Raw genomic sequence first — 11,367 nt, 5'->3', positions numbered from 1 at the left:
AGAACTGTGGATGAAGGTAGTGGTGGAGTGACGACCGGAGCTGCAATTGAAGATGAAGGTCGTGGCGGAGGAACGGTCGGAGAACAGTGATGAAGGTGGTTAGGGCTTCAGGTACGCGAGGAGAAGAAGAGAGACTGAGAAATTAATTGGGGCAAAACGTGTTTTTGTGTTAATTAGTTTAATTAATTTAATTTTAAAATAGCTACGAGAGCGCTTTTGAAAAGCGCTTTAGTAACACCCCTTATACCAGCGCTTTTTAGGAGAAAAGCGCTTTCGTAGGCTACCCCTATAGCAGCGCTTTTAAAAGCGCTTTCGTAGCCCACCCTATACCGGCGCTTCTATAAAGCGCTTTCGTAGCCCAGCCTATACCAGCGCTTTTTAAAAGCGCTTTCGTAGGACCCCCATATACCAGCGCTTTATTCCCCTTGTTTTATATTTTTGTCTTTAGTGAAAGCTATAGCAGCGCTTTCTCTCAAAGCGCTGTCGCTGCGCTGCTAAATGTAACATTTGGCGTAGTGTGATGGTTATGTTGTGGATACTCTCTTAAGTAGTTTTATGGGTTGGCTTGAATTTTGCAAACGCAAGGGAGTTAGTGAAGGAAAACAAGGGACTATTTAGTTGGCAACTTGTTGGTCTATATGGACGCTTAGGAATGAGATCGTTTTTCGGAATGACCGTTGGAATATATTTGATACAATTTGGAGCATCAAGGCCCTTATATGGAGGTGGTCCTATATTGGAAAAATTAATCAAACCAATTATAACTTTTATGAGTTTAGCAAATCTTCTTTGCTATATCTTTCCTAGGTGATATTTGGTGATTAATTTTCTTTTGCTTCGAGCTTTGTCTCGTCTTTTTGTAATCGTTGTGTTAGATTTTTTGGTTCTTTAATATATTTCTTGATTACGAACAAAAAAATATAAGACGCCATATACAAAAATATAAATTAAATTGTTAGTTTAATAATAATCAAACACAATGAAACTCATAATAGGATTTTTAATGCTTTACTATATTATTAAACTTATATTGCGGTAATTAAATTATTTTAGTGAAAAAATAAGAAGTTATAAAAACGGAGTAAGTAACGTTGCAGAGTAGGACATTATAAGGTATAATATTTTTTTTATTTTATATTTTTATTTTGAATTACAAATGTTGTTTAAATGTTGTTTAAGTTTGACTTTGTTCAAATCATTCAAATCTCAAACATAATACCTTATAGTATCTTTTATAATTATTATAATTATTTATTACACACCAATTTATTATAATTATTTAGGGTTTAGGGTTGAGTAATTTTTTTTCCTCACATTATTAGAATCTCAAACATAATAACTTATAGTATCTTTTATAATTATTATTATTATTTATTACATACCATTTTAAAGATGAGTTTAAAGGTAGTGCATTGACAGTGTAAATTAACTTTATACATACATCAAATCAAAATCCTTACATTTGTCAGTCATATTATATTACTTTTTTAGATTAAAATTGTATTTTAATTGGATAAATAGTTGTGATTAGTTGACCGTGTAAGAATATTTTATACTGTCAGTGCATATCTCTTTTTCTCTTTAATGATATATATTTCAGTCTATTTTTAATTATATAATTTTATATATACGATTTATAAACAAAATAATGGGGAACACGCCGGTACCCATGCGAGTGCAACTGTATCCCGCCAGTTATTTCATTGAAATGAAAATAAATGAGTTGTTTCACATTGATGCTAGTGACCTACTCAAAACAAATTGAAATCAGATCATAAATATGTTAAACTCGCGCAGCTAAACTGCACCCAAATTCAAATGACTGGTTCCCGAATCATCAATTTCTCCGCTCTCCCTCCGGTAGCTAAGAGCATTATTGCTTCAAATTTGTGATAGCTTTGTAAAATTGCAATTGCAATCCGAATCGCATCCTTGTTCGCGAATAAGTTCTTAATGGTGGTTTGATTTATTGCGTGAGTATTTTAGGATTTATTTTCATAATCAATCAGAGTTTATAATTCATCATTTCATGGTTTCAGATAACTCTGTTATGGAAGTACTTTTGTCGATCATTATAGCTGCATGCATGCATGGCTCTTCAATGTAAGTCTCACACTCCATTTCTAGCACTTATCTATCAGCGAATACATTATGATTTAACTTTGCTTCTTTTTGAAAACTTAAATATCTTATGCACATTTATCTTCTTTATTGGAAAAGTTGTCCATTTGTTTGTGTGAATCAAGGTTTCAAATTGCGGTAGCGGATACAATTGCGAGGTGTTATGATTGCATTTATTGTGATTTCTGCAACAGCAATGCACATTGCAACTGGTGTGATATGAATTTTATTTGCAAGGTGTTTGAAATATATGGTTAACAAACATTTTATATTAAAATTTTCATTACATAAGTAAATTGAATCTTTCACTAATCAACAGGATTTCCCATACATGTTTTCTTTAACTTTGCTAACTCTCTTCTAAATGTTCCATTTATCCTAAGCAATGCATCATCAATACATCTAAAGTAAGCATGTCTCCAACTCTTCTTCAACAACAACACACCAATCACAACCCAAAAGCCACTACCAAATCCTAGTGCAATCACAAAGTAAAACAACCATTTCTCAACAACGTTGTCTTCTTTTCCATCTTCATCTCCACTTTCATCTCTATCATCTTCATCAACATCACAATGATTAGACAATGGTGCACCACAAAGAAATTGGTTGCCACCATAAATAGACGGATCATTTAGTGTTAAAAATTGGTTTCCTTGTGGAATTGGTCCTGAAAGGTTGTTGTAGGACAAGTTTAGCGCACTTAGAAAAGTTAAACTAGACATTGTGTGAGGAATTGAGCTTGAAAGTTGATCATGAGAGAGGTCCAAAGATTCAAGTGACTTCATGTCTCCGATGGTTGTTGGAATTTCACCGGACAAATGATTGTGCGACAAGTTTAGGCCTCGCAATGCCGTAAGAAGAGTTATTCCTTTAGGAATAGGTCCACTCAAATTGTTGTTTGATAAATCCATGTTGGCCACAAGTTTCAGATTTCTTGTATAATGATCTTCTCTTCCTTTAATGATCTGGCTCACATCTTGGTCATACCATTCCAAATACCTCGGTTCTCCGGGAGCTAAGGAAACTGACGGTTTGTATCCTTGAATCATTGCTGTTAATTTTCCAATACAGTGAGGTATCAAACCTATCAACTTGTTGTTGGAAAGGTCCAATATTTGCAAAGCTGGAAGTTTACAAAGTTGTGATGGAATGTTTCCTTGAAACTTGTTTTTTCTCAACCTGAGAATCTGCATTAAGGAGAATATGTCTCCAATCCATGAAGGTATTGCCCCCGACATTTGATTATCTCCAATATCTAAGATTAACAGCTGTTTTAAATTCCTCAAGCATGATGGAAACTCTCCTTCAAGACTATTGTTGTTCAAATGTAACCAGGCCAAAATGGAAAGATTGCCGAACGAGCTTGGAACAATACCTGATAATTTGTTAGATGATAGGTTTATCTCATTCAATCTTTTACTTTTACTCCAACAATTTGGAATGCTGCCAACTAAATTGTTTCCTGAAAAGTCAAGAATGTACAAAGAGTTTATTTTGCACAATGAGTTCGGTATGGAGTCATTGATGAGATTGTTTCCAAGAAGCAAGTGACTAAGATTAGGCAATCTAAGAGCAATATTTTGGAGAAGTGGTCCAGTAATATAAATGTACTAAATGGTTTATGGCTCAGTGGTCAAGAACAATATACATAATATACATGATTATTCTTCTATCTCTACTTAATTTTGAAAAGTGTACCTCAAAACTCCACTCATGCTTTTGTTCTTATTTTATATTAACCATTTTTAGTTGAAATTATATGTAGAGACCTCTTTTATATTACCCATTTAGAGTTGAACATCTATGTAGAGACTTCTTTTATATTAACCATTTTGAGTTGAACATTTATGCAGGGACCTATCTAAGTGGCTTATTCCCAAAATTATCATAGTTTAAGCCTCTAAGAGACCTCTACTAAGTTCAACTTATGTCATATTATATTGGTATATGAGTTTGTAGGACTAATAGAACTCAATTTTGCAAGTAGCCATGAGGTGAACATGTCATGGTTGTAAAGTACTTTTTTAGACCTTGTTGTGATATTTGTAAACAAGTGGATTTGATTTAAAATATTTGCTATTGATGGATCATAATATATATGCAATGAGTAACTTAACGTGTTATTAGGTATTGAATTGAATGTAGCTTTTTGATATTTGCACACCAAAAGAATGATTTTGTGTACAAAAAAATTTATAAAATATACTACAATAGCATTTTGTAAAGAGTGCTATTAATGAAACATCCTATAATAGAACTTTTAATAGAAAGTGCTATCAATCATGTATCATATAATAGCGCTTTCTTTGAAAGTGCTATTAAACATGTGCCATATATTAGCGCTTTGTTTGAAAGTGCTATCAAACATGTGCCCTATAATAGCGCTTAGTTTGAAAGTGCTATCAAAAACAAATAAAAAAATGTGCAAAACGTCTACTTCAATAGCGCTTAAGGAAAAACGCTATTAAAAATCGGTACTTTAATACCACTTTTAAAGTGATATTAAACAAAAAACGTTTACAATAGCGGTGCGGTTAATAGCACTTTTAAGTGCTATCAAAAATTAAAAAAAGCGCTATTAAATAGCTTATTTGGCGTAGTGTCTCCAAATACTTAATCCAATCAAATCCATTCAATAGCCATGATCAAAGAGAAAATATGCATGGAATAGAATAAGGTCCAAAATAGAAAGATTTTATACAAAATCTTCTTCAATTTCCATGTCACTCATTTGATGGATTATTCTTCAAATCTCAACCCTAAATCAGACCCCATATATATTCTAAAAGATCAGTAGGGCTAGAGGGACGAAAACTTGGCAAGCCATTAGGGTTCCAAGACATACAAAATTTCATAAAACTAGGGCATAACATGTAACTCTCTCCTGCAGGTTTAAATGACTTTGAATCGTCCCATTATCTTCTTGAATATTCCAGGAGCTTGATCCCATCATCCTTGAAGCCGTTGACAGCTCCAGAACGACACAACATCTTGTTCATGTTTATGCATATTTCTAGAATTTCGTTTTGTACGTATTAACATATATTAATGAGTTTTGATGATTTTTTTGAGATTATGCATTATTTTAGAGAAGATTGGAACCATTACTAAGGAGTTTTGAAGCTTAAAACCAAGGATGCCATTGTTAGGGCAAGGAAGGTCCCCTCCTTCGTTTTCCACTATGCAAGCCGTTTCAGTCAAAACCAGTGGCGCCATCGTACTCAAGGGCCTCGATTTAGGGGATCTGGGTTGTCTTCTTTCTTGTTGCACTTTGATTTTGCAGGTTTTGAAACCATTGCCATGGGAGGACGGAACTAGGGAAGAATCCGCAGGAAAGGCCGCAGAAGAATCGGCGAGCAATTCCGCAGGTGATGAGGACAGGGATGATGAACAGTAAAGTGGGAAAGTCTGAATGCACGCGTGGCGCTTGGACTCCCTCCCGTTGGCGGGTCAAACGGTCAGCCTCATGCTCTCTCTCTCTAATGGCGTGTCTCCGTCACATTGGGTAGTCAACCCTTCTAAACTCTCTCTCATGCACATGATTGGTTCGCGTGGAACCCAGGCGGACAGGTTCTTTAATTCTTTCACAAATTTTCATGCGTTTAATATTTTATCAAATTATGTTGGTTAATAAACAAATCAAAAGCGTAGCATTATTGGTAAGGCAACTGGACATGTGACCAAGGAGAGGGGGGGTTCGATCCCTGGCTCCTTTGGATTATTTTGGCCATTTGAATTGAGTTACTTGACGATCTAGCACTCAGCTCCCCACGCGTCTTCTTGTATACCCTCACGCTACCACCATTGGATGAATAAGTCATCAGATCCAACGTCCCTAAACCTGCAGCTACATGGTACTCCCTCAAGGATGTGCAATACACGATTGAAGCCAGGTTTCTTTTATTTATTTACATATTATTCATATGATTTGTTTAATAAAAAATATATATAATGTATATAATGTAATTTTCAATTAGGGTTATATAATAAATTAGGATTAGTCTATGATTAACATTTATATTATTTTCCCGATTATTCGGTTATTCCGATTAATTTATCTTATTAATATTAATTGTTATAGAAACCACTAAAACCCTAGAAACATTATCATGTATTAGGGTTTGCCCCATCCCATGGGCCACTGGCCAAAGTATTAGGATTAGGGTTTTCTAGCCAACGTAGGCTTTAGCCAAACAAATTTAGAATTTTATTCGCTTCGATTAAATTAATTGATCGCGGTGGGTAATAATCAATCCTTTATATAATTAAATATTAATTAAAATATTAATTATTTTGCTAAATGGTTTTAACCAAATACATTGGTTACGATGATTAGCATTTCTCCTCTATAAAAATTCGTTATTATTTGTAATCGAATCTATCGATTATGAGGAGTAACGATAATTAAAATACGCACATTTGCTATTCGTGGTAATCGAATCTATCGATTATAGTGGTTAGCAATCCTCCCTTCAATCTGTTAGCCGTGGTAATCAAACCTATTGATTATTGTAACTAATGGTAACAAATTAAACCAGGGTTGTACGCCCAAAACTTAAAACATTCAAAACACACTAAACCACGACACTACGGATTTTCATCCTTGTCAGTCAGGCAATTCAAAATGCCTTTCAAATCACAAACAACGACAGGCCAGTCAAAAAGCCTTCAAACAATCAATTCTAATTCTCAGGCGTACAATCTTGTGCCCGAACTACGTTGACTCTGATTCTCCATAAGGAGATATGTAGGCACTTGGATAACCAAGGCGAGTCCCCTTCCCTCTAAATCTCATTTTTCCCGTTTCATTTCCCTTAATTATTTAACCCTTGAAAGCATAAACCTTACCTTAATACTCATAGCCATAAAACTGTTAACCTTAGATTCAAAGCCATAGGAAAGGGTTGAGGGTGCCTAACACCTTCCCTCGACCTGAATATAGTATCTTACCATGATCTCTTAATTGCGTAGGTTTCCTATTCGCCTTGGTAGAATAGGTGGCGACTCTAAAAGTCTAATTTTTAGGGCAGGTTGCTACACATCACTCGTAGCTTGTCTAGTGATTTTGACTCCAATAGCTTCTGGATGTGTATAACCATCCAACACCAAGTCCCATAGGTCACCATATTGACATAGAAAGTAGCTCTCTAGCCTATCTTTCCAATATTCAAAATTTTCACCATCAAAGACTGGTGGTTTGTTGTTTCCATTGAAACTGTTACTACCATTGTTGTTTTGTTCATTAGGAGGTGGAACTGCAGCTGACATTTGCGTGTTTTCCTCCTGAATCTTTTGTCTAACACTGTTAAGTGCTTGCATCTATAACCAAAGTGCTCTGATGCCAATTGAAAGAGTGAAAAATATTTAGAAAGGGGGGATTGAATAAGGGTTTATTCTTTTAGGCAGATAAAAATAATGAACACAATTATTTTTATCCTGGTTCGTTTGAACTCAAACTACCTCCAGTCCATCCTCACAGGTGATTTACCTCCACTGAGGATTTAATCCACTAATAAAAAATGATTCTAATGGTTCTCCACTTAGATCAACATCTAAGCCTTCTTGAGTCTACAGATCACAACTTGATCACTCAAGAAGTTCTGGTTTACAAAAATATAATCAAATACAAGAGATTAAATTTGCTTTTAATAAAGCTATAATCACCAAGTGGTTTTTCTCTTAAGATTAAGTTCTAGATCTCACTAAGAATACAAAAGTATGTGAGCTTGAAGATAAAGATTGCTTCTTTGTTTGTGAGAAAGGTTTAGAGTCAGATGATGAGATTGTGTAAAGAATGAACGTAGGCTTTCTAACGTTTCTCATTGCCGACTTCTTCCTTTTATAGGCATGAGAATATGACCATTGAATATTACTGCATTTAATGCTTTGCGTATACATTACAATGCTGCATTTAATATTTCACACTTTTGTCAACTACCTCGAGCCTTGCATTAACTGCTACTTCTGACTTTGCCTTTTGTAGCCATACTTCCAACGTTCCTTTTGTCAGATGCATAGACTAAACTTTCTAGCTTTTCATCATTTGCTTTTGTACTGGATTCAGACTTTGCAAGTCTCTTTGAATATCAGAGTTTCCAGCGTTTGGTGCATTGTTAGAACTTCAGCGCTTCAGCCTTTTGGAAGTTCTTCAGAGCGTGATATCTTTAGAGCTTCAGAACTTGCTTCTGCTTGTCATGATCTGATGTGGCCATCCAGAACATCTAGGTCAGAGCATCTAAAAGCTAATGTAGTGCATACTCTTTTGTACTTTTCCTGAAAGGGAAAACGCAATTTATTAGAGTACCACGTTGTGTTATACAAAATTCATATCTAATGTTATCATCAAAACTAGAAAATATGATCACAACATTTCATGTTCTAACATCTTAGAGGAGATTCATCAGAGTAGTCTGAGTATTCACCCGGGAGCTACGAAAATGTATCAGGATCTTAAGAAACTATTCTGGTGGTCGAGTATGAAGAAAGAAATAGCTCAATTTTTATATACTTGTTTGACTTGCCAAAAATCAAAAGTGGAGCATCAGAAACCTTCAGGGTTGATACAGCCGTTGGAAATTCTAATTTTGAATTTAATTTATTTTATTTAAAGTTAAAAATATTGAGTGCTAATATACAAAAGTAAAAATGTATTGTTGATCTAAATATTTTAATAAGTGGTGTTACTTTTATTAATGGAAAAAAATTATTATTCATTCAAATATTTTTATAAGTGATGTTGAAACAAAAATAATATGTATATGCATTGATCCAAAGGATGTTAATCACCACAGTAACAACTAATGAATGGATAATCTTAGCGTCTTTAAAAGCGTCAATTTTGATGAATCACGTTATTAATACTGGATTTTGAAGCATAAACTAACTTTAGATAATATTATATATATGATCAACTTAAGTGTAAGTAAAGACCAAAATTGCTGTATCTATGATCAATTCCAATAATATTTTTCACAAGAACATAAATTACTGTATCTACGAGTTTTGCAAGGATCCTTTGCATTTTTTGTCGTAGTTGTAATTGGTTTGTAATTCTCTTTTTGTCGGGTCAATCCCGTTCTCTTGGTGTAAATGGGTTGGAGAACCCTTAGTTCTCCGTTTATTAATATATCTCGCTTACACAAAAAAAAAAAAGAATGTTATTTGGGTGTGAAATTTAAAATTGTTTAATAATGTGAAATTGTAGCTATAGTTTAAACATTGAATAATAAATAAGTAAATTTGAACTAATTATTCTATTGGTAAATATAGGTGCACAAGGCCAAGTTTGTAATTCTTTGCATTGGTAAATATAGTGGTTTTCCAAATATTCCAGAGTTCCCTGCTGGAAAAGGACCAGAAAATTTTAAGGGTAAAGTTATGCATTCTATGGACTACTCTTCCTTGGACAATGAGATTGCTGCTGAATTAATAAAAAACAAGAGTATTACAGTCGTAGGCTCCGGAAAGTCAGCTCTTGATATAGCCGCCGAATGCGCAAATGCAAATGGTGAGAAAATAATTCTGTATACCTTTTTCATATGAATTTATATTTACTTGTTGTGCATCATATCTTCATGTCCGTTGATTTTTATAGGAGTCACCCATCCTTGTACGATTATTCATAGAAACGCGCATTGGTTTCTACAAGATTTCAACATTTGGAGCATTAGTATTGGATATTTCTATTTCAACCGTTTTGCAGAACTTTTAGTTCACAAGCCTGGAGAAAACTCCATTCTTTTCCTCCTTGCAACTTTACTTTCACCATTGGTAAGATACATTTTACAACCAACACTTTTTACATGTAGATTTCTGTATCTTATATAGTTGCACTCATGATTTTCAGAGATGGGGAATTTCAAAACTTGTTCAAACATATCTAAGGTGGAAGTTTCCACTGAAAAAGTATGGATTAGTACCGAATCACAGCTTTCTTGAAGATATCTCCTCATGTCAAACTGGAATACTTCCTGATTTCTTTTTTGACAAAGTGAAAGAAGGATCCATTGTGATAAAGAAAGCACAAATCTTTAACTTCTCCAATGAAGGTTTGATTATTGATGGAGATGCTAAGCCTATAAAAACAGATTTAGTTATTTTTGCCACAGGATATAAAGGTGACCAAAAACTTAGAAACATATTCATATCTCCAATATTCCAAAATTACATTTGCAGGTCAGGAAGATCATCAGTTCCCCTTTACAGGTCAGTAAAGTTTGATAAATTTTCATTTCCTTACTTTTAGGCTCATCAACACCGACACCTTTAAAAAATGTTTGTATCTGACGGATACATACTACGCAACTTATGATTACATTCAATTTATTGATTTTTTAAAATTAATAGTGATGTCAACATGCCAATGTTATGTCGTGTGTGAGTTTGAGTTCGAGTTTCAGCTCTCCAAAATTAAGTGTTAAAGTTCTCCAAAATTAATACATGTTTTGCAATTTTAGGGAAATAATTCATCCTCGAATTCCACAATTGGCAATAATAGGATACGCTGAGAGCATATCAAATATTGTTTCTGACGAAATGAGATGTCAGTGGTTAGCACATTTTTTAGATGGAAATATTGAATTGCCAAGCATTAAAGAGATGGAAAAGGATGTCAAGTTATGGGAAGAAAACATTAAGCAATATGCTGGAAAACTTAATTGGAGATCATGCATTGTTAGTTGTGGGATATGGTATAATGACCAATTGTGCAAAGATATGAAATGTAACCCCAAAAGGAAGAAGAATCATTTTGCAGAGGTATTTGAACCATATGGACCTACAGATTATGTTGGTCTTGTTAGAAAATGATTTTTTTTTAAATGTTCCTTTTCGTGTATTTGTCGTTAGATTTTTTCTTTACCCACCTCGCTATGGGGTCACCCCCAGCGAGAACCTCATTTTACCCCGCTTCGGAAATGCATTTCCGAAATTTTTTTTTCTAAATTTTTCCAGACTTCGGAAATGAACTTCCGAAAAAATCCCAAAAATTGGGATTTTGACTAATTCGGAGATGCATCTCCGAAACAACAAAAAAATTCTAAAAAAATTCCAAAAATTAATTTTAGGATATTAATTAATTCACATATCATAAATTTGATATAATTTATGAGTAATGAATAATAATAATTATATATTTTGATATAATTTATGAGTTATGAATATTAATTATTATATATTTTTATTTTGATTCATATTTTAAAATTTAAAATAATTTTAATTAAAAAAATTAAAATAATTTCACTT

The 11,367-nt window shown here is 33.8% G+C and overlaps 2 protein-coding genes across 2 annotated transcripts; one reads left to right on the top strand and one right to left on the bottom strand.

Moving 5' to 3' along the window:
* Window positions 1-2,429: 2,429 nt before the first annotated feature.
* LOC131597116 (receptor-like protein EIX2) lies at window positions 2,430-3,911 on the bottom strand. Its single transcript, XM_058869829.1, has 2 exons — window positions 3,894-3,911; window positions 2,430-3,734 (listed from the first exon to the last, which is right to left on the bottom strand). The coding sequence occupies exons 1-2, from the start codon at window positions 3,909-3,911 to the stop codon at window positions 2,430-2,432; spliced, it is 1,323 nt and encodes a 440-aa protein (XP_058725812.1).
* A 5,486-nt stretch (window positions 3,912-9,397) lies between these two features.
* LOC131594749 (probable flavin-containing monooxygenase 1) lies at window positions 9,398-10,944 on the top strand. The gene is made up of 4 exons (XM_058866947.1): window positions 9,398-9,631; window positions 9,719-9,894; window positions 9,971-10,329; window positions 10,581-10,944. Exons 1-4 carry the CDS (start codon window positions 9,502-9,504, stop codon window positions 10,930-10,932), a joined length of 1,017 nt encoding a protein of 338 aa, XP_058722930.1. The 5' UTR covers window positions 9,398-9,501; the 3' UTR covers window positions 10,933-10,944.
* The last annotated feature ends 423 nt before the right edge of the window (window positions 10,945-11,367 follow it).

Source organism: Vicia villosa, linkage group LG4 (genome assembly GCF_029867415.1).
Source record: "Vicia villosa cultivar HV-30 ecotype Madison, WI linkage group LG4, Vvil1.0, whole genome shotgun sequence".
Classification (NCBI taxonomy): domain Eukaryota; kingdom Viridiplantae; phylum Streptophyta; class Magnoliopsida; order Fabales; family Fabaceae; genus Vicia; species Vicia villosa.
Note: the sequence above shows the minus strand (reverse complement) of the source record. Positions and strands in the feature narration are given on the sequence as shown.